The sequence below is a fragment of the Coregonus clupeaformis genome, chromosome 17 (assembly GCF_020615455.1).
Source record: "Coregonus clupeaformis isolate EN_2021a chromosome 17, ASM2061545v1, whole genome shotgun sequence".
NCBI lineage: Eukaryota > Metazoa > Chordata > Actinopteri > Salmoniformes > Salmonidae > Coregonus > Coregonus clupeaformis.
Genome location: NC_059208.1, coordinates 36,575,473 through 36,595,950, shown reverse-complemented (window position 1 = coordinate 36,595,950; position 20,478 = coordinate 36,575,473). Strand labels below are relative to the sequence as shown.

At 46.7% G+C, this 20,478-nt stretch overlaps 1 protein-coding gene across 4 annotated transcripts in view; it reads left to right on the top strand.

Annotated features, from left to right (window-relative positions):
- Positions 1-20,478, top strand: part of LOC121586329 (sodium bicarbonate cotransporter 3-like) — a 117,036-nt gene that overhangs the window by 90,503 nt on the left and 6,055 nt on the right. For all 4 annotated transcript variants that reach the window (XM_045226313.1, XM_045226314.1, XM_045226311.1 and 1 more), the window contains exons 8-17: positions 3,802-3,959; positions 4,206-4,293; positions 4,470-4,616; positions 5,076-5,188; positions 8,561-8,735; positions 9,340-9,473; positions 10,117-10,362; positions 10,597-10,702; positions 10,797-10,958; positions 11,223-11,336. In XM_045226313.1, the coding sequence (XP_045082248.1) occupies positions 3,802-3,959; positions 4,206-4,293; positions 4,470-4,616; positions 5,076-5,188; positions 8,561-8,735; positions 9,340-9,473; positions 10,117-10,362; positions 10,597-10,702; positions 10,797-10,958; positions 11,223-11,336 (1,443 nt within the window). The remainder of the gene's footprint in view (positions 1-3,801; positions 3,960-4,205; positions 4,294-4,469; positions 4,617-5,075; positions 5,189-8,560; positions 8,736-9,339; positions 9,474-10,116; positions 10,363-10,596; positions 10,703-10,796; positions 10,959-11,222; positions 11,337-20,478) is intronic.

Here is a 20,478-nt window from a genome sequence, read left to right as displayed (position 1 = left end):
TGAGGCTCAGTAGTGTGTGTGGCCTCCACGTGCCTGTATGACCTCCCTACAACGCCTGGGCATGCTCCTGATGAGGTGGCGGATGGTCTCCTGAGGGATCTCCTCCCAGACCTGGACTAAAGCATCCGCCAACTCCTGGACAGTCTGTGGTGCGACGGGGCGTTGGTGGATGGAGCGAGACATGATGTCCCAGATGTGCTCAATTGGATTCAGGTCTGGGGAACGGGCGGGCCAGTCCATAGCATCAATGCCTTCCTCTTGCAGGAACTGCTGACACACTCCAGCCACATGAGGTCTAGCATTGTCTTGCATTAGGAGGAACCCAGGGCCAACCGCACCAGCATATGGTCTCACAAGGGGTCTGAGGATCTCATCTCGGTACCTAATGGCAGTCAGGCTACCTCTGGCGAGCACATGGAGGGCTGTGCGGGCCCCCAAAGAAATGCCACCCCACACCATGACTGACCCACCGCCAAACCGGTCATGCTGGAGGATGTTGCAGGCAGCAGAACGTTCTCCACGGCGTCTCCAGACTCTGTCACGTCTGTCACATGTGCTCAGTGTGAACCTGCTTTCATCTGTGAAGAGCACAGGGCGCCAGTGGTGAATTTGCCAATCTTGGTGTTCTCTGGCAAATGCCAACGTCCTGCACGGTGTTGGGCTGTAAGCACAACCCCCCACCTGTGGACGTCGGGCCCTCATACCACCCTCATGGAGTCTGTTTCTGACCGTTTGAGCAGACACATGCACATTTGTGGCCTGCTGGAGGTCATTTTGCAGGGCTCAGGCAGTGCTCCTCCTGCTCCTCCTTGCACAAAGGCGGAGGTAGCAGTCCTGCTGCTGGGTTGTTGCCCTTCTACGGCCTCCTCCACGTCTCCTGATGTACTGGCCTGTCTCCTGGTAGCGCCTCCATGCTCTGGACACTACGCTGACAGACACAGCAAACCTTCTTGCCACAGCTCGCATTGATGTGCCATCCTGGATGAGCTGCACTACCTGAGCCACTTGTGTGGGTTGTAGACTCCGTCTCATGCTACCACTAGAGTGAAAGCACCGCCAGCATTCAAAAGTGACCAAAACATCAGCCAGGAAGCATAGGAACTGAGAAGTGGTCTGTGGTCACCACCTGCAAAACCAGTCCTTTATTGGGGGTGTCTTGCTAATTGCCTATAATTTCCACCTGTTGTCTATTCCATTCGCACAACAGCATGTGACATTTATTGTCAATCAGTGTTGCTTCCTAAGTGGACAGTTTGATTTCACAGAAGTGTGATTGACTTGGAGTTACATTGTGTTGTTTAAGTGTTCCCTTTATTTTTTTGAGCAGTGTATATATTTTTCTCAGCATGATTTCTTATACCAGTGTTTTCCAATATAAAGCTGCGTTCCCGTGGGCATCACGTGGGACCTGCAGGCCACGCAGAGATCATTGTGGTGCGGGTGGCATTTTTCACGCTAGGGGCGGGAGCGGGTGGTCAGATAGACAACTTATTTAGAACGGTTGTCTTTCTGTTTTGTATGTGTTATCTATTGCATTACAAAACCCTAGAGTCGACGTACACGCCCCCATGAAAATCTAGTTAGCATAATACAAAAAATCCCTATAAAAATCTGTCAGTTTAAGCTAGAGATCTGTTTAGCATTGGATGCGTCTCAATCCACCACATCTGCCGATGTCTCACTTCCGCATCTGCGGTGAAAGGTGGCAGGGCTAGAGCGGTGTTTGCTTTACAACCCCCACAAGCGTCTTGGGACTCATCTGAAGTCGGTACAGCCGATCTGCCAACTTCTGTCTGTAGCGTCCGAACATTTTGGGCTAAACGCTAATATGACCCCTCTGTGGAAAGGTGAGACTCTCACGAACACATACATGTTGTTTTGCTCTAGGATGCCCATAGGCCACACAAGACTCGTCTGAAGGTCCCCCGGTACCAGTTGAAAAAATTAATGGAAGTATACAGTGGGGAAAAAAAGTATTTAGTCAGCCACCAATTGTGCAAGTTCTCCCACTTAAAAAGATGAGAGAGGCCTGTAATTTTCATCATAGGTACACGTCAACTATGACAGACAAATTGAGATTTTTTTTCCAGAAAATCACATTGTAGGATTTTTAATGAATTTATTTGCAAATTATGGTGGAAAATAAGTATTTGGTCACCTATAAACAAGCAAGACTGGCTCTCACAGACCTGTAACTCCTCTGTAGAGGCTCCTCTGTAGACCTGCACCAGGCTGGGAAGACTGAATCTGCAATGGGTAAGCAGCTTGGTTTGAAGAAATCAACTGTGGGAGCAATTATTAGGAAATGGAAGACATACAAGACCACTGATAATCTCCCTCGATCTGGGGCTCCACGCAAGATCTCACCCCGTGGGGTCAAAATGATCACAAGAACGGTGAGCAAAAATCCCAGAACCACACGGGGGGACCTAGTGAATGACCTGCAGAGAGCTGGGACCAAAGTAACAAAGCCTACCATCAGTAACACACTACGCCGCCAGGGACTCAAATCCTGCAGTGCCAGATGTGAACTTTTTGGTAAAAACTCAACTCGTCGTGTTTGGAGGACAAAGAATGCTGAGTTGCATCCAAAGAACACCATACCTACTGTGAAGCATGGGGGTGGAAACATCATGCTTTGGGGCTGTTTTTCTGCAAAGGGACCAGGACGACTGATCCGTGTAAAGGAAAGAATGAATGGGGCCATGTATCGTGAGATTTTGAGTGAAAACCTCCTTCCATCAGCAAGGGCATTGAAGATGAAACGTGGCTGGGTCTTTCAGCATGACAATGATCCCAAACACACTGCCCGGGCAACGAAGGAGTGGCTTCGTAAGAAGCATTTCAAGGTCCTGGAGTGGCCTAGCCAGTCTCCAGATCTCAACCCCATAGAAAATCTTTGGAGGGGAGTTGAAAGTCCGTGTTGCCCAGCGACAGCCCCAAAACATCACTGCTCTAGAGGAGATCTGCATGGAGGAATGGGCCAAAATACCAGCAACAGTGTGTGAAAACCTTGTGAAGACTTACAGAAAACGTTTGACCTGTGTCATTGCCAACAAAGGGTATATAACAAAGTATTGAGAAACTTTTGTTATTGACAAATACTTGTTTTCCACCATAATTTGCAAATAAATTCATTAAAAATCCTACAATGTGATTTTCTGGAAAACATTTTCTCATTTTGTCTGTCATAGTTGACGTGTACCTATGATGAAAATTACAGGCCTCTCTCATCTTTTTAAGTGGGAGAACTTGCACAATTGGTGGCTGACTAAATACTTTTTTCCCCCACTGTATCTCTTAGATATAGGACAGCCACTTCAGAACAATAATACGATAGCCTAATATAATGGGCCACGTGAGAATCTCTGGTATTTCCTTAGGCTATTTTGATCTTGCCTAGGGTGGCAAAATGGCTGGAACCGGGGCTGCAAAGCGAGCTGCGTCACATACACCTCAAATAACATTGCAGGACTGTGGTCGGGTTCGGGACCAGTTCTTGCGGGAGCGGGTGGGAGTCGGACAAGAAGTCAGCAGGAGCGGGCGCGGTATGAAAAGCAGTGGGCGGGAGCGGGATGAAGAATTCTGTCCTGCGCAGACCTCTATTTCACTAACACTAACACTCTTGATTCAACTAATCAACTCATCATCAAGCCTTTGATTATTTGAATCAGGTGTGCTAGTGCTAGGGCAAAAAAACTCAAATGTGCTTTGGGTCCCCAGGACAAGGATTGGGAGACACTGTCTTATATAGTTGTTACTCCCTAAAGTCTCTCTCTCTGTCCCATTCGGCTCCTTTAGGTGGACATGAACTTCATGAAGAAGATTCCTCCGGGCGCTGAAGCGTCCAACGTGCTGGTAGGGGAGGTGGACTTCCTGGAGAGGCCCATCATCGCCTTCGTACGCCTGGCCCCCGCCGTCCTCATCACAGGGCTCACCGAGGTGCCCGTGCCCACCAGGTAGGTACACTACACCTCAACACCCACTCTTTCACTTCTCTTTCTCTGTCTAACCTGCTGGTTCTAGGTTTTATTCGTGCACCTACTCCCCTACAGGAACCTAAACCATTTGTATTTGGAGTCATAAGTCCTATCACCAAATATACTCACTTATGTTGGGTTTTGAATAAATCAATATCTGCCTATATCTGACCATTTACATATATTTGTGTTCAGTCTAATGAAAATGGTTTGTGCTCCCTACAGGTTTCTGTTTCTGCTGCTGGGTCCAAATGGTAAAGGCCCTCAGTACCATGAGATTGGCAGATCCATGGCCACACTGATGACAGATGAGGTAACATTAATTAATAAACATTCATTAGCTCCCCCCACATGCATAGAATAGAATAACTCATTTGTGAAACTTTTTCCCTTTAGGGGGACCTTTAGGTGTGGCATTCAGATTAGATTCATTTTAAGATCATTAGATCAAAATGTAAAAGCTATACTGTTTCCTGCATGTCTCTGTAGATATTCCATGATGTGGCGTACAAAGCCAAAGACCGGACGGACCTGCTGTCTGGGATAGATGAATTTCTGGACCAGGTGACAGTCCTGCCCCCAGGAGAATGGGACCCCACGATACGAATCGAACCCCCCAAGAACGTCCCATCGCAGGTGTGGGTCTAAGAAAATCTACATGTCTAAAGTTAAGCCTGATTTGAGATGATTGGTCACATATTTAGTGCTCTTCAATCATGATCCTGGAGACCCACAAGGGGAGCAGGCTTTTGTTTCAGCCTAGCACTAACACACTTGATTAAACTAGTCAAGGGCTTGATGATTAGTTAAATGAGATGTGTTAGTACTAGGTTGTAAATATAGCCTGCACTGCACCACCTGTGGGTCCCAGGACCAGGATTGAAGGACACTGGCTTGCATAGCAGTTTTCCATGATGTGTATGACTGCCTCCTGGTATCAGTAGAGGATACGACAGCCCTGTAATAACTTACAGTCATGCGTGCATGCATTTTCATATGGGGTGGCCCCAGCGGAATTCAAACCAACGACCCTGGCGTGGCCAACTCCATGCTCTACAAACTGAGCCACACCTGTAATGACTCTCTCACCTTTAGATGAAGAGGAAGATACCCTCCCAGCCCAACGGGTCGGCCTCACCGTCTGGGGAGATGTTGAAGGAGGAGGATGAAGGCCACGGAGCTGGGCCCGAGCTGCAGAGAACCGGACGGTGAGTTAGACATATGAATTCATAGGGGAGGTTTCCGTATTTAAGCCTAATTCTGGACCTTAAAGCATTTTCAATGGAGATTCAATTTTGAGCTTGATTACATTTTAAGCTTGCTTTTTAGTCCAGGACTAGACTTAATCTGTGTCTGCGAAACTGCCCCATAGAGAAGAGTTGATAAGGGTAAATCTCAAATGACACCCTATTTCTTACATAGAATTCTGATCAATAGGGTAACATTTGAAACACTGCTTAAGACTCTAGTATCATAGAAAATAATATGGCATGGCATATGCAATATGTTGTAAAACTCTCTTTTTAATAATTTGATGTCATAGTAATACAAATAAATGTTATTCATGATGAAATTCATTGCACATTGATAAGGTAATACATTATTGAAACTGTTTATGAAGGCAAAATTAACAACATACAATTCCCACATACTGTGACAAGTCATAAACATAACTACACACAGCACATAACCACCCATATTGAAAGGTAGATTTTAATGTTGTATAGATCATTATCACTGCACACTTTACAATTACGATGCTGACATAAATAGATACTCCGGTTCTAGGTGTAAAAGCTTCTGCGATCACGTGGCTGCCCTGTTTGTAGTGTGTTTATTTGCGACCTCACTCCCCCAGGACACACCCACCCACACCTCGCAGACTGGCCACTGAATTATTTACCATTCCGCAGATCCACTCTCAACTCTGCATGCTGCTATAAAAAGCCACAAGCTGAGAGAGAGTCACTCTCTCTTTCGGCGGTGTTAGTCAGTTCCTGACCACAAAGTGGTTGGTGACTTAGAGCTGAGAGTGTTGGGTTGAGCGTGTTTGTGTAAGTTAGCTGAGTGTGTGAGGTAGAAACATGGGTTGACTGGTATCTGGGTCAGAGAGCAGGAGTTTGTCCAACTCCAGTGGGAAACTAATAGGGTTCCCCTCAGCAAGGAACGTACAGTGAGGGAAAAAAATATTTGATCCCCTGCTGATTTTGTACGTTTTCTCACTGACAAAGACATGATCAGTCTATAATTTTAATGGTAGGTTAATTTGAACAGTGAGAGACAGAATAACAACAAAAAAATCCAGAAAAACGCATGTCAAAAATGTTATAAATTTATTTGCATTTTAATGAAGGAAATAAGTATTTGACCCCTCTGCAAAACATGACTTAGTACTTGGTGGCAAAACCCTTGTTGGCAATCACAGAGGTCAGACGTTTCTTGTAGTTGGCCACCAGGTTTGCACACATCTCAGGAGGGATTTTGTCCCACTCCTCTTTGCAGATCTTCTCCAAGTCATTAAGGTTTCGAGCCTGACGTTTGGCAACTCAAACCTTCAGCTCCCTCTACAGATTTTCTATGGGATTAAGGTCTGGAGACAGGCTAGGCCACTCCAGGACCTTAATGTGGTTCTTCTTGAGCCACTCCTTTGTTGCCTTGGCCGTGTGTTTTGGGTCATTGTCATGCTGGAATACCCATCCACGACCCATTTTCAATGCCCTGGCTGAGGGAAGGAGGTTCTCACTCAAGATTTGACGGTACATGGCCCCGTCCATCGTCCCTTTGATGCGGTGATGTTGTCCTGTCCCCTTAGCAGAAAAACACCCCCAAAGCATAATGTTTCCACCTCCATGTTTGACGTGGGGATGGTGTTCTTGGGGTCAACGGCAGCATTCCTCCTCCTCCAAACATGGCGAGTTGAGTTGATGCCAAAGAGCTCGATTTTGGTCTCATCTGACCACAACACTTTCACCCAGTTCTCCTCTGAATCATTCAGATGTTCATTGGCAAACTTCAGACGGGCCTGTATATGTGCATTCTTGAGCAGGGGGACCTTGCGGGCGCTGCAGGATTTCAGTCCTTCACGGCGTAATGTGTTACCAATTGTTTTCTTGGTGACTATGGTCCCAGCTGCCTTGAGATCATTGACAAGATCCTCCCGTGTAGTTCTGGGCTGATTCCTCACCGTTCTCATGATCATTGCAACTCCACGAGGTGAGATTTTGCATGTAGCCCCAGGCCGAGGGAGATTGACAGTTCTTTTGTGTTTCTTCCATTTGCGAATAATCGCACCAACTGTTGTCACCTTCTCACCAAGCTGCTTGGCGATGGTCTTGTAGCCCATTCCAGCCTTGTGTAGGTCTACAATCTTGTCCCTGACATCCTTGGAGAGCTCTTTGGTCTTGGCCATGGTGGAGAGTTTGGAATCTGATTGATTGATTGCTTCTGTGGACAGGTGTCTTTTATACAGGTAACAAGCTGAGATTAGGAGCACTCCCTTTAAGAGTGTGCTTCTAATCTCAGCTCGTTACCTGTATAAAAGACACCTGGGAGCCAGAAATCTTTCTGATGGAGTGTCAAGGGGTGCTGAAGGTGGGTGTGGTGCAGGAATCAAGCGCAGGACGCAGAAACTAAGTCCAAAAGACTTTAGTGAAATATTCACGTAGTACACGAGCAAACAAGCCCGGAGGCGAAGTAAAGGCGCACACAGGCGTCAAAACAATTGGCGCACTAACATGTGCGAAAACCTCTCCAAAACAACGGAGGGAAACACGTAGCTCAGAACACCAAACAGAAGAGCAATCACACACAACACCTGACACACACAACGAGAACTAAATAGGACACTAATGAGGACTAACTAGACACAGGTGTACAACATCAAGACACAACCAAACGAACATGAAACATAGATCGGTGGCAGCTAGTACTCCGGGGACGACGACCGCCGAAACCTGCCTGAACAAGGAGGAGGAGCAGCCTCGGCCGAAACCGTGACATGGAGAGGGGGTCAAATACTTATTTCCCTCTTTAAAATGCATTTTGTTGTTCTGTCTCTCACTGTTCAAATAAACCTACCATTAAAATTATAGACTGATCATGTCTTTGTCAGTGGGCGAACGTACAAAATCAGCAGGGGATCAAATACTTTTTTCCCTCACTGTAGCTCTAAGCATCACAGTTAGGAAATGACCATTAACCAAAGATCTCTGAAATGTGAATGAATGCTTGTGAAATAAGTGTCCAAAAATCTGTATCACCAATGAACTGCCATTCACATACTGTGATGGGCCAAAAATGTTATCTGGGGGTTCCAAAAAGTAATCTGGCAGAACCTATTGATGATGGTTATCTGTGGGTCCTAAAAAAATATCTGGGAGCCCTATTGAAGGTCCAAAAACTTATCTCGGAGTCAAAGAATGTGTTGTATGGTCCCCTGTATGGTCCAAAAACCTAATCCAGAAGTACAAGATGTAATCTGGGAGTCCAAGGGAGTGATCTGGGGTACTTTACCACATTAGTATAATGCTGCTACTTTAGTTAGTCTGCTGTAAAGTGTTGTGGTTTTTCCCTTCCTCCAGGATCTTTGGAGGCCTTGTGATGGATATAAAGCGGAAGGCCCCGTTCTACTGGAGCGACATCCGGGACTCGTTGAACCTGCAGTGTCTGGCCTCCATCCTGTTCCTCTACTGCGCCTGCATGTCCCCTGTCATCACCTTCGGCGGGCTGCTGGGCGAGGCCACGAAGGGCAACATAGTGAGTGGGTCCTTGTCCATGAGTGTCAATGAATGCCACTCCGATTACATCTTTTTGTCTTCTGTCTGTGCTGTATCATCTAATATATGCAAGTCACTTAGCTGCCTGGTAAAACTAGTTTACTGCAAGTTCTTACCCTATTTTTTTTATCACTAAAAGCATATAGGATGCATATCACTAAGCAAATAGGTGGTTAGATAGTGTCCCTCTTCCTCACTGCGAGCTACTCTATATACTGTCTCCATGCTTTGATCCTGACAATGAGTTACACACACACCCTACAGTGACCCTAGATGTCTTTATTAGGAGGGAGACTGTTGGCATAGCGAGCGTCAGCGCGCTGGGGTGTGTGATGTGTCTGAGTAAACTCACCAGATGACGAGGGGCGGAGGGATATGAGAAATGACAGGCCGACGGGGTGGGAAAAGTTTATCTAGGCAGTCTGAGCTGGAATGTCGGTTTAAACGTATGTATTATGTTATGTGGGGTGTTCTGTCCGCTTTGCCTCTTTTCCCTTAGTCTCCCCCTCTCTCTGGCTTCCTCAATGTATTTACCTCCTCGTCATCCTCCCCTTTCCCTCCTTCTTTCCCTTCTCCTGCTACAGAGTGCCATAGAGTCTCTGTTTGGGGCTTCCCTCACAGGAGTGGCCTTCTCTCTGTTTGCGGGGCAGCCCCTCACTATCCTGGGCAGCACGGGGCCTGTCCTGGTTTTCGAGAAGATCCTCTTTAAGTTCTGCAAGTGAGTGCTACACCGATCCTGGTTACACTCATTCGCACAGGGGCCCTCTGGCGGTAGCAACCTGCAAGAACAAGCTCACTACTGCCATTTGGGGATTTCTAATTAGTTTCTAAGTAACTCCCTGAGTTTTATATACTGTACATGTACAGTAAGTTACAGGGCCTGGAGTTTTTTCTGTCAAGTCACATGGTCAGGAAAAACTCGGGGCCCTAACTAGTTATGAGAGAAGTTGGGACAGGCTCAAGGTCATTATTAATGAATCCTCAATCATTTCATAAGGCATAGTCCGAGTGATTGCTCCTCCCCTACAATTGTCATAACCTCTATGCTTTGAGCTCACTGCTTCCAGTACCTAATAAGATATGGATGTGAAAATACACTGAAAACATCCAAAATACATAATCTATACAGCTAAAATCTACAGTACAATGCCATGTAAAAACAAGTTGACATTGAGGTTAAATAAAGTGTGCTTTCTCAATTTACCTAATTTTGCTAACCATTACTTTAGACAAAATCAAGATGTTTGTAATGTTTTTTTGTATCTTAAATTAGAGCTCACTTTTAGCAAATTCTAAATTTGCCATTAATCGCAAAATCCTGCTATTGAGTCTTGACCTTCTATACCGTCCTACCCACCCAGGGACTACGGCCTGTCCTACCTGTCGTTGAGGACCAGCATCGGCCTGTGGACTGCCTTCCTCTGCCTGGTCCTGGTGGCCACAGATGCTAGCTCCCTGGTCTGCTACATCACACGCTTCACAGAGGAGGCCTTCGCCGCGCTCATCTGCATCATCTTCATCTACGAGGCCCTGGAGAAGCTCTTCCACCTGGGGGAACACTACCCCGTCAATATGCACAACGAGCTGGACAACCTCACCCTCTACTCGTGAGTCAGGATCGGAGAGCCTAGGTTGAGGGCAAAAGCCGCGAGAAGTGGGCAGTGCCATTTTTCTGCTACCTTAAAAAAAACAAATGTTGACACCCATTTTCTTCAGGAAATGTACCTGTTCTATTTGGATTACTGTGTTTTAGATGTTACCACTGACTTAAAAGAGGAGCTTATGGTTTTGTGCTTGTGCTATTTAGGATGGGGAGTATAAGATGTATTCTCTTGACTCAGGTGTCAGTGTTCTCCACCGGCCAACGCCTCCTCTCAGATCTTGCAGACGTGGAACCAGACAGGACACACACCAGACTCTATCTCCTGGAACAGCCTCAACGTATCGGTCAGTCAGAGGACATACACACACACACACACACACACTGCAAAAACATCTGTTGAGCCTGTGTATTTCTCTGACCCTTTACTCTCTTTGTCAGATGTGTAACCTGCTCCATGGAGAGTTTGCTGGTCCTGCCTGTGGTCACCACGGCCCCTACATCCCAGACGTCCTCTTCTGGTCCATCATCCTCTTCTTCACCACCTTCTTCCTCTCATCTTTCCTCAAGGAGATCAAGACCGAGCGATACTTCCCTACAAAGGTGTGTTATTCACTTGCGAGCAGGGCGTAGAGCGCGTGCGTGTTTGTGAGTGTTCCTCTGAAATGTAAATGTGTGGTTAGTTTATTGTGCTGCATCAACATTCACAGTTAACTTCAAGGTCTTCACATTCTTCCCACACAATATGTCCCACACTTTGCTATTACCGTTAGCTACTGTGTAGGTGTTCCCACTGAGTGAATTATAATGACTGTGTTTTTTACACATTAACATGATTATGTATTGTCGTTAATATGGATTATGTAGGTGCGCTCCACCATCAGTGACTTTGCCGTGTTTCTGACCATTATGATCATGGTGCTGGTGGACTATCTAATGGGCATCCCCTCTCCTAAACTCAACGTACCCGACCGCTTTGAGGTAGGACCCTTTTGATATTGTACAGTGCCTTCATACCCCTTGACTTATTCCACATTTTGTTGTTATAGCCTGAACAAATCTCACCCACCTACAGTGAGGGGAAAAAAGTATTTGATCACCTGCTGATTTTGTACGTTTGCCCACTGACAAAGAAATGGTAGGTTTATTTGAACAGTGAGAGACAGAATAACAACAAAAAAATCCAGAAAAACACATGTCAAAAATGTTATAAATGTATTTGCATTTTAATGAGGGAAATAAGTATTTGACCCCTCTGCAAAACATGACTTAGTACTTGGTGGCAAAACCCTTGTTGGCAATCACAGAGGTCAGACGTTTCTTGTAGTTGGCCACCAGGTTTGCACACATCTCAAAATTATTGAAAATGAAATGCAGAAATATTGCATTTACATAAGTATTCACACCCCTTAGTCAATACATATTAGAATCCCCTTTGGCAGCGATTACAGCTGTGAGTCTTTCTGGTTAAGTCTGTAAGAGCTTTGCACACCTGGATTGTACAATATATGGCCATTATTATTTTCACAATTCTTCAAGCTCCTACAAATTGGTTGTTGATCATTGCTAGACAACCATTTTCAAGTCTTCCCATAGATTTTGAAGCGGATTTAAGTCAAAACTGTAACTTGCCCACACAGGAACATTCACTGTCTTCTTGGTAAGCAACTCCAGTGTAGATGTGGCCTTGTGGTTTAGGTTATTGTCCTGCTGAAAGGTGAATTAATCTCTCAGTGTCTGGTGGAATGTAGACATATCCAGGTTTTCCTGTAGGATTTTGCCTGTGCTTAGCTCTATTCCATTTTTTTTTTATTCTGAAAAACTCCCCAGTCCTTAACAATTATGAGCATATCCATAACATGATGCAGCCACCACTATTCTTGAAAGTGGTGAGAGTGGTACTCAGTAATGTGTTGTATTGGATTTGCCCCAAACATAACACTTTGTGTTCAGGACAAAAAGTTAATAGCTTCGCCGTATTTTTTGCAGTACTACTTTAGTGCCTTGTTGCAAACAGGATGCATGTTTTGAAATATTTTAGTATTGTGGAGTAACTACAATGTTGTTGATCCAGCCTCAGTTTTCTCTTATCACAGCCATTAAACTTATGTAGCTGTTTTAAAGTCACCATTAGCTTCATGGTGAAATCCCTGAGTGGTTTCCTTCCTCTCCAGCAACTGAGTTAGGAAGAATGCCTGTATCTTTGTAGTGACTGGGTGTATTGATACACCATCCAAAGTGGAATTAATAAATTCACCATGCTCAAAGGGATATTCTGTGTCTTTTTTTTTTTACCCATCTACAAATAGGTGCCCTTCTTTGCGAAGCATTGGAAAACCTCCCTGGTTTTTGTGGTTTAATCTGTGTTTGAAATTCACTGCTCAACTGAGGGATCTTACAGATAATTTTGTGCGGGGTACAGAGATGAGGTAGTCATTCAAAAATCATGGTAAACACTTATTGCACACAGAGTGAGCACATGCAACTTATTATGTGACTTGTTAACCCCCTGAGGTCGATGTCCACACCCCCATGGAAATCGAATTAGCTTAATAAAAAAATCCCAATACAAATCCATCAGTTTAAGAGATATCTGTTTTTTTTCATTGGGGTGGGGGGTGGGGGTACTACTAAGCGAAATGGAATTGTTTTAAGAAGTTCATGCCAAGGATCATTTTGCTATTTGAGTTTGAATTTTAAGACCCCTTGAAGTATAAAAAATAAATATTTTGGGCCTTACTGCCATTACCCCATACAAACGCATTGAATAACATATTCACTACATAGAACAACAGATAGTCCCCCCCCCCCCCCCCCAAAATCAAAAGGAAGTTTGTTCTGAAGTGTCTGTCCTATATCTGAGAGATATAAGAAATGTATTTAACCCCTTATTTTTGGCACTAAACAGTCTAAGGGGGGTATACAGAAGATAGCCCTATTTGGTAAAAGACCAAGTCCATATTATGGCAAGAAAAGCTCAAATAATCAAAGAGAAACGACAGTCCATCATTACTTTAAGACATGAAGGTCAGTCAATAGGGAACATTTCAAGAACTTTGAACGCTTCTTCAAGTGCAGTCACAAAAACCATCAAGCGCTATGATGAAACTGGCTCTCATGAGGAACGCCACAGGAAAGGAAGACCTGCTGCAGAGGATAAGTTAATTAGAGTTACCATCCTCAGAAATTACAGCCCAAATAACTGCTTCACAGAATTCAAGTAACAGACACATCTCAACATCAACTGTTCAGAGGATACTGTGTGAATCAGGCGTTCATTGTCTAATTGCTGCAAAGAAACCACTACTAAAGGACACCAATAAGAAGAAGAGACTTGCTTGGGCCAAGACACACGAGCAATGGACTTTAGACCGGTGGAAATCTGTCCTGTAGTCTCATCACGCAGCCCATATATGTTTTCATTTCTAAGACATTCTAAGGTTTGTATCATTCACAACTAAAGTTGCCAAATAACTCTGAATCTAGTATATAGGACCTGTTTCAATTGATCACATTTACGCTCAACACCAGTGTTCCATGTCTATGGCAGCAGCCTCTAAGGTGCAGGGATGAGTAACCAGGTGGTAGGCGGCTAGTGACAGTGACTAAGTTCAGGGCAGGGTACTGGGTGGAGGCCAGCTAGTGATGGCTATTTAACAGTCTGAAGGCCTTGAGATAGAAACTGTTTTTCAGTCTCTCGGTCACAGCATTGATGCACCTGTACTGACCTCGCCTTCTGAATGATAGCGGGGTGAACAGGCCGTGGCTCGGGTGGTTGATGTCCTTGATGTTCTTTTTGGCCTTCCTGTGAGATCGGGTGTTGTAGATGTCCTGGAGGGCAGGCAGTGTGCCCCCGGTGATACGTTGGGCAGACCGCAACACCCTCTGGAGAGCCCTGCGGTTTTGGGAGGTGCAGTTGCCGTACCAGGCGGTGATACAGCCCGACAGGATGCTCTCAATGGTGCATCTGTAAAAGTTTGTGAGGGTCTTAGGGGCCAAGACACATTTCTTCAGCCTCCTGAAGTTGAAGAGGTGCTGTTGCGCCTTCTTCACCACACTGCCAGTGTGGGTGGACCATTTCAGATTGTCAGTGATGTGTATGCCGAGGAACTTGAAGCTTTTCACCTTCTCCACTGCGGTCCCGTCGATGTGGATAGGGGCGTGCTCCCTCTGCTGCCTCCTGAAGTCCACGATCAGCTCCTTCGTTTTGTTGACATTGAGGGAGAGGTTATTTTCCTGGCACCACTACGCCAAGGTCCTCTCCCCCTCCCTGTAGGCTGTCTCGCTGCTGTTGGTAATCAGGCCTACCACTGTTGTGTCGTCTGCAAACTTGATGATTGAGTTGGAGGCGTGCGTGGCCACGCAGTCATGGGTAAACAGGGAGTACAGGAGGGGGCTGAGCACGCACCCTTGTGGGGCCCCTGTGTTGAGAATCAGCATAGTGGAGGTGTTGTTGCCTACCTTCACCACCTGGGGGCAGCAAATCAGGAAGTCCAGGACCTAGTTGCACAGGGCGGGGTTCAGACCCAGGGCCCGAGCTTAAGGATGAGCTTGGAGAGCACTATGGTGTTGAAGGCTGAGCTGTAGTCAATGAACAGCATTCTTACATAGGTATTCCTCTTGTCTGAACCTCACAGGCGCGACAAGGATGGCGGCCTTGCAACTAGCTCTTAGGAAACTTTGCGGTATTTTGTTTTTTAATGTAGAATTTTTTTACATTATTAGCACAGAAAGTGTTTTGTATCATTACATACAGCCAGGGAAAACTATTGGATATCAGAGCGGCGGTAACTCACCAGCATTACGACCAGGAATATGACTTTCCCAAAGCAGATCCTTTGTTTGCTCTCCCCAGGGCAATTTAACTGATTCCAGCGGCTGACCCAAAACATCGCCGGCGGAGGAGAGGCATTCGGAGCGGCCTGCTGGTTCGACTTAGGAGGCGCGTACACCACCCACCGCTTCCAAGTATACTACTCGCTAATGTTCAGTCTCTGGTTAACAAACTCGATGAGCTCCGGGCAAGTATTTCTTTCCAGAGAGACATCAAGGCCTGTAACATACTTTGTTTCACGGAAACATGGCTCTCTGGGGATATTCTGTCGAAATCCGTCCAGCCAGATGGGTTCTCAGTTCATCGCGCAGACAGGAATAAATATCTATCCGGGAAGCAGAAGGTCAGAGGTGTGTGTTTCATGATTAACGACTCATGGTGTAATTGTAGTAACATACAGGAACTCAAGTCCTTCTGTTCACCTGACCTAGAATACCTCACAATCAAATGCCGACCGTATGATCTCCCCAGAGAATTTTCTTCGGTTATAGTCACGGCCGTGTATATCCCCCCTCAAGCCGATACCACGACGGCCCTCAAAGAACTTCACTGGACTTTATGCAAACTGGAAACCACATATCCTGAGGCTGCATTTATTGTAGCCGGGGATTTTAACGAAGCAAATTTGAGGACTAGGCTGCTGAAGTTCTATCAACATATCGACTGCTAAAATCCTCGACCATTGCTATTCGAACTTCCGGGATGATTATAAGGCCCTCCCCCGCCCTCCTTTTGGCAAATCTGACCACGACTCCATTTTGCTCCTCCCTTCCTATAGACAGAAACTCAAACAGGAAGTACCCGTGCTAAGGACTATTCAACGCTGGTCTGACAAATCGGAATCCACACTTCAAGATTGTTTTGATCACGCGGACTGGGATATGTTCCGGGTAGATGAATACACTGAAACGGTGACTGAGTTTATCAGGAAGTGTATAGGTGATGTTGTGCCAACTGTGACTATTAAAACCTACCCTAACCAGAAACCGTGGATAGATGGCAGCATTTGCGCAAAACTGAAAGTGCGAACCACCGCATTTAACCATGGCAAGGTGACTGGGAATATGGCAGAATACAAACAGTGTAGCTACTCACTCCGCAAGGCAATTAAACTGGCAAAACATCAGTATAGAGACAAAGTGGCGTCGCAATTCAACGGCTCAGACACAAGATGTATGTGGCAGGGTCTACAGACAATCACCGACTACAAAAGGAAAACCAGCCACGTCGCCGACACCGACGTCTCGCTTCCAGACAAGCTAAACACCTTCTTCGCCCGCTTTGAGGATAACACAGTGCCACCGACGAGGCCCACTACCAAGGACTGGGGCTCTCCTTCTCCGTGGCCGACATGAGTAAGACATTTAAACACGTTAACCCCCGCAAGGCTGCCGGCCCAGACGGCATCCCTAGCCGCGTCCTCAGAGCATGCGCAGACCAGCTGGCTGGTGTGTTTACGGACATATTCAATCTCTCCCTTTCCCAGTCTGCTGTTCCCACATGCTTCAAGATGGCCACCATTGTTCCTGTACCCAAGAAAGCAAAGGTAACTGAACTAAATTACTATCGCCCGTAGCACTCAACTGTGCTTTGAGAGACTAGTCAAGGATCATATCACCTCTACCTTACCTGTCACCCTAGACCCACTTCAATTTGCTTACTGCCCCAATAGATCCACAGACGATGCAATCGCCATCACACCGCCCTATCCCATCTGGACAAGAGGAATATCTATGTAAGAATGCTTGTCATTGGCTATAGCTCAGCATTCAACACCATAGTACCCTCCAAGCTCATCATTAAGCTCGAGGCTCTGGGTCTGAACCCCGCCCTGTGCAACTGGGTCCTGGACTTCCTGACGGGCCACCCCCAGGTGGTGAAGGTAGGAAACAATATCTCCACTTCGCTGATCCTCAACACTGAGGCCCCACAAGGGTGCGTGCTCAGCCCCCTCCTGTACTCCCTGTTCACCCATGACTGCGTGGCCAAGCACGCCTCCAACTCAATCATCAAGTTTGCAGACGACACAACAGTAGTAGGCTTGATTACCAACAATGACGAGACCGCCTACATGGAGGAGGTGAGGGCTCTGGGAGTGTGGTGCCAGGAAAATAACCTCTCACTCAACGTCAACAAAACAAAGGAGATGATCGTGGACTTCAGGAAACAGCAGAGGGTGCACCCCCCTATCCACATCGACGGGACCGCAGTGGAGAAGGTGGAAAGCTTCAAGTTCCCTGGCGTACACATCACTGACAAACTGAAATGATCCACCCACGCAGACAGTGTGGTGAAGTAGGCGCAACAGAGCCTCTGCAACCTCAGGAGGCTGAAGAAATTTGTCTTGGCACCTAAAACCCTCACAAACTTTTACAGATGCACAATTGAGAGCATCCTGTCGGGCTGTATCACCGCCTGGTACAGCAACTGCACCGCCCGCAACCACAGGGCTCTCCAGAGGGTGGTGCGGTCTGCCGAACGCATTACTGGGGGAAAACTACTCGCCCTCCAAGACACCTACAGCACCCAATGTCACAGGAAGGCCAAAAAGATAATCAAGGACATCAACCACCCGAGCCACTGCCTGTTCACCCCGCTATCATCCAGAAGGCGAGGTCAGTACAAGTGCATCAAAGCTGGGACCGAGAGAATGAAAAACAGCTTCTATCTCAAGGCCATCAGACTGTTAAATAGCCATTTTACATTTACATTTTATTCATTTAGCAGACGCTCTTATCCAGAGCAAATTACAGTGCATACATTTTCATACTGGCCCCCCGTGGGAATCAAACCCACAACCCTGGCGTTGCAAACACCATGCTCTACCAACTGAGCTACAGAGGGCTTCACTAGCACATTAGAGGCTGCTGCTGCCTATTGAAATCACTGGCCACTTTAAGAAATGGAACCCTCATTAAAATGCAAATCAATTCATAACATTTTTGACATGCGTTTTTCTGGATTTTGTTGTTGTTATTCTGTCTCTCACTGTTCAAATAAACCTACCATTAAAATTATAGACTGATCATGTCTTTGTCAGTGGGCAAACGTACAAAATCAGCAGGGGATCAAATACTTTTTTCCCTCACTGTATGTTGTGAAATTGGTGGCCATCTAGATATTACTTGTTAGATATTACTGCACTGTCGGAGCTAGAAGCACAAGCATTTCGCTACACCCGCAATAACATCTACTAAACACGTGTATGTGACAAATACAATTAGATTTGATTTGATTTGTCCAGATGGGATAGAGCAGTGTGCAGTGCCAATAGCGATTGCATTATCTGTGGATCTATTGGGGCGGTATGCGAATTGCAGTGGGTCTAGGGTGTCTGGTAAGCTTAAGGTGAATTGATCCTTAACTAGCCTCTCAAAGCACTTCATGATGACAGAATTGAGTGCTACGGGATAATAGTCATTTCGTTCAGTTACCTTCGCTTTCTTGGGTACAGGAACAATCTTGAATCAAGTGGGGACAGCAGACTGGGATAGGGAGAGATTGAATATGTCCGTAAACACTCCAGCCAGCTGGTCTGCGCATGCTCTGAGGACGCGGCTAGGGATGCGGTCTGGGCCGGCAGCCTTGCGAGGGTTAACCCGCTTAAATGTTTTACTCACATCGGCCACAGAGAACGAGAGCTCACAGTGCTCGGGAGCGGCCCGTGTCGGCAGCACTGTGTTATCCTCAAAGCGGGCAAAGAAGGTGTTTAGCTTGTCCAGGAGCAAGACGTCGGTGTCCGCAACGTGGCTGGTTTTTCCTTTATAATCCGTGGTTGTCTGGAGTCCCTAATACATACTTCTCGTGTCTGAGCCATTGAATTGTGACTCCACTTTGTCTCTGTACTGACGGTTTGCCTGTTCGATTGCCTTACGGAGGATATAACTGGACTATTTGTATTTGTCACGGTTTCGGCCGAGGCTGCTCCTCTTCCTTGTTCGGGCAGGCTTCGGCGGTCGTCGTCCCCGGAGTACTAGCTGCCACCGTTGTATGTTATCGATGTTGGTTTGGTTTTGTCTTAGTTGTACACCTGTTTCCGTTTAGTTAATTATGTGTCCTATAAGTTCTCGTTTTGTTAGTCGTGTGTTGTGTGTAATTGTCCGCCTGTCAGCAGGTGCTGTATTGTTTTGCTCCATTGTTTTGGAGAGTTTTCGCACTTGTGTGCGCACTTATTTGTATTTTGGTGTTTATGCGCGGTGTGCGTAATCGCTCGCCTCCGGGCTCTTTTGATGCCCGTTTGTTATTTCTTGGTCGTCTACTAAAGTGTGTTGGACGAAGCTTCTGTGTCCTGCGCCTGATTCCTGCACCACATCCACATTCAGCTATTCCTGACAGAATTACACACCAACGATGGAATCAGCAGGTGCAGCAGTTCTTGGGTTTTGCGAATTACTACCGGAGGTTTATCCGGGGTTTTGGACAGGTGGCAGCTCCCATAACATCTCTTCTGAAGGGGGGTCCGGTGCGCTTGCAGTGGTCAGCTGAGACGGACAGGACGTTTGGGAGACTGAAGGGCCTGTTTACTTCGGCTCCGGTGCTGGCGCATCCGGATCCCGCTTTACCAACATGTTTCTAGCCCGGTTTGTATTTAAAATCACGTACATCCCTGGGTCCCAGAACGGTAAGGCAGACGCCCTGTCCCGGCGGTATGACACAGAGGAGAGGTCCGTTGAGCCCACTCCCATACTACCGGAGTCTTGTCTGGTGGCACCGGTAGTGTGGGAGGTTGATGCTGAAATCGAGCGGGCGTTGCGTACCGACCCTAGCCCTCCACAGTGTCCTGTGGGTCGGACGTACGTTCCGCTCGAGGTTCGGGTTCGACTTATATATTTGGCTCACACGTCACCCTCCTCTGGACATCCAGGTATTGGCCGGACAGTGCACTGCCTTAGCGCTAAGTACTGGTGGCCAACGTTAGCCAGGGATGTGAGGGTTTATGTCTCCTCCTGCTCGGTGTGCGCCCAGTGTAAGGCACCCAGACACCTGCCCAGGGGGAAGTTACAACCCCTGCCCGTTCCACAACGACCCTGGTCTCACCTCTCGGTGGATTTTGTTACAGACCTTCCCCCCTCTCAGGGGAATACCACCATACTGGTCGTTGTGGATCGGTTCTCTAAGGCCTGTCGTCTCCTCCCAATGCCGGGTCTTCCTACTGCCCTACAGACCGCTGAGGCACTATTCACCCACGTCTTCCGGCATTACGGGGTACCCGAGGAAATAGTGTCTGATCGAGGTCCCCAGTTCACCTCCCGAGTCTGGAGAGCGTTCATGGTGCACTTGGGGGTCTCG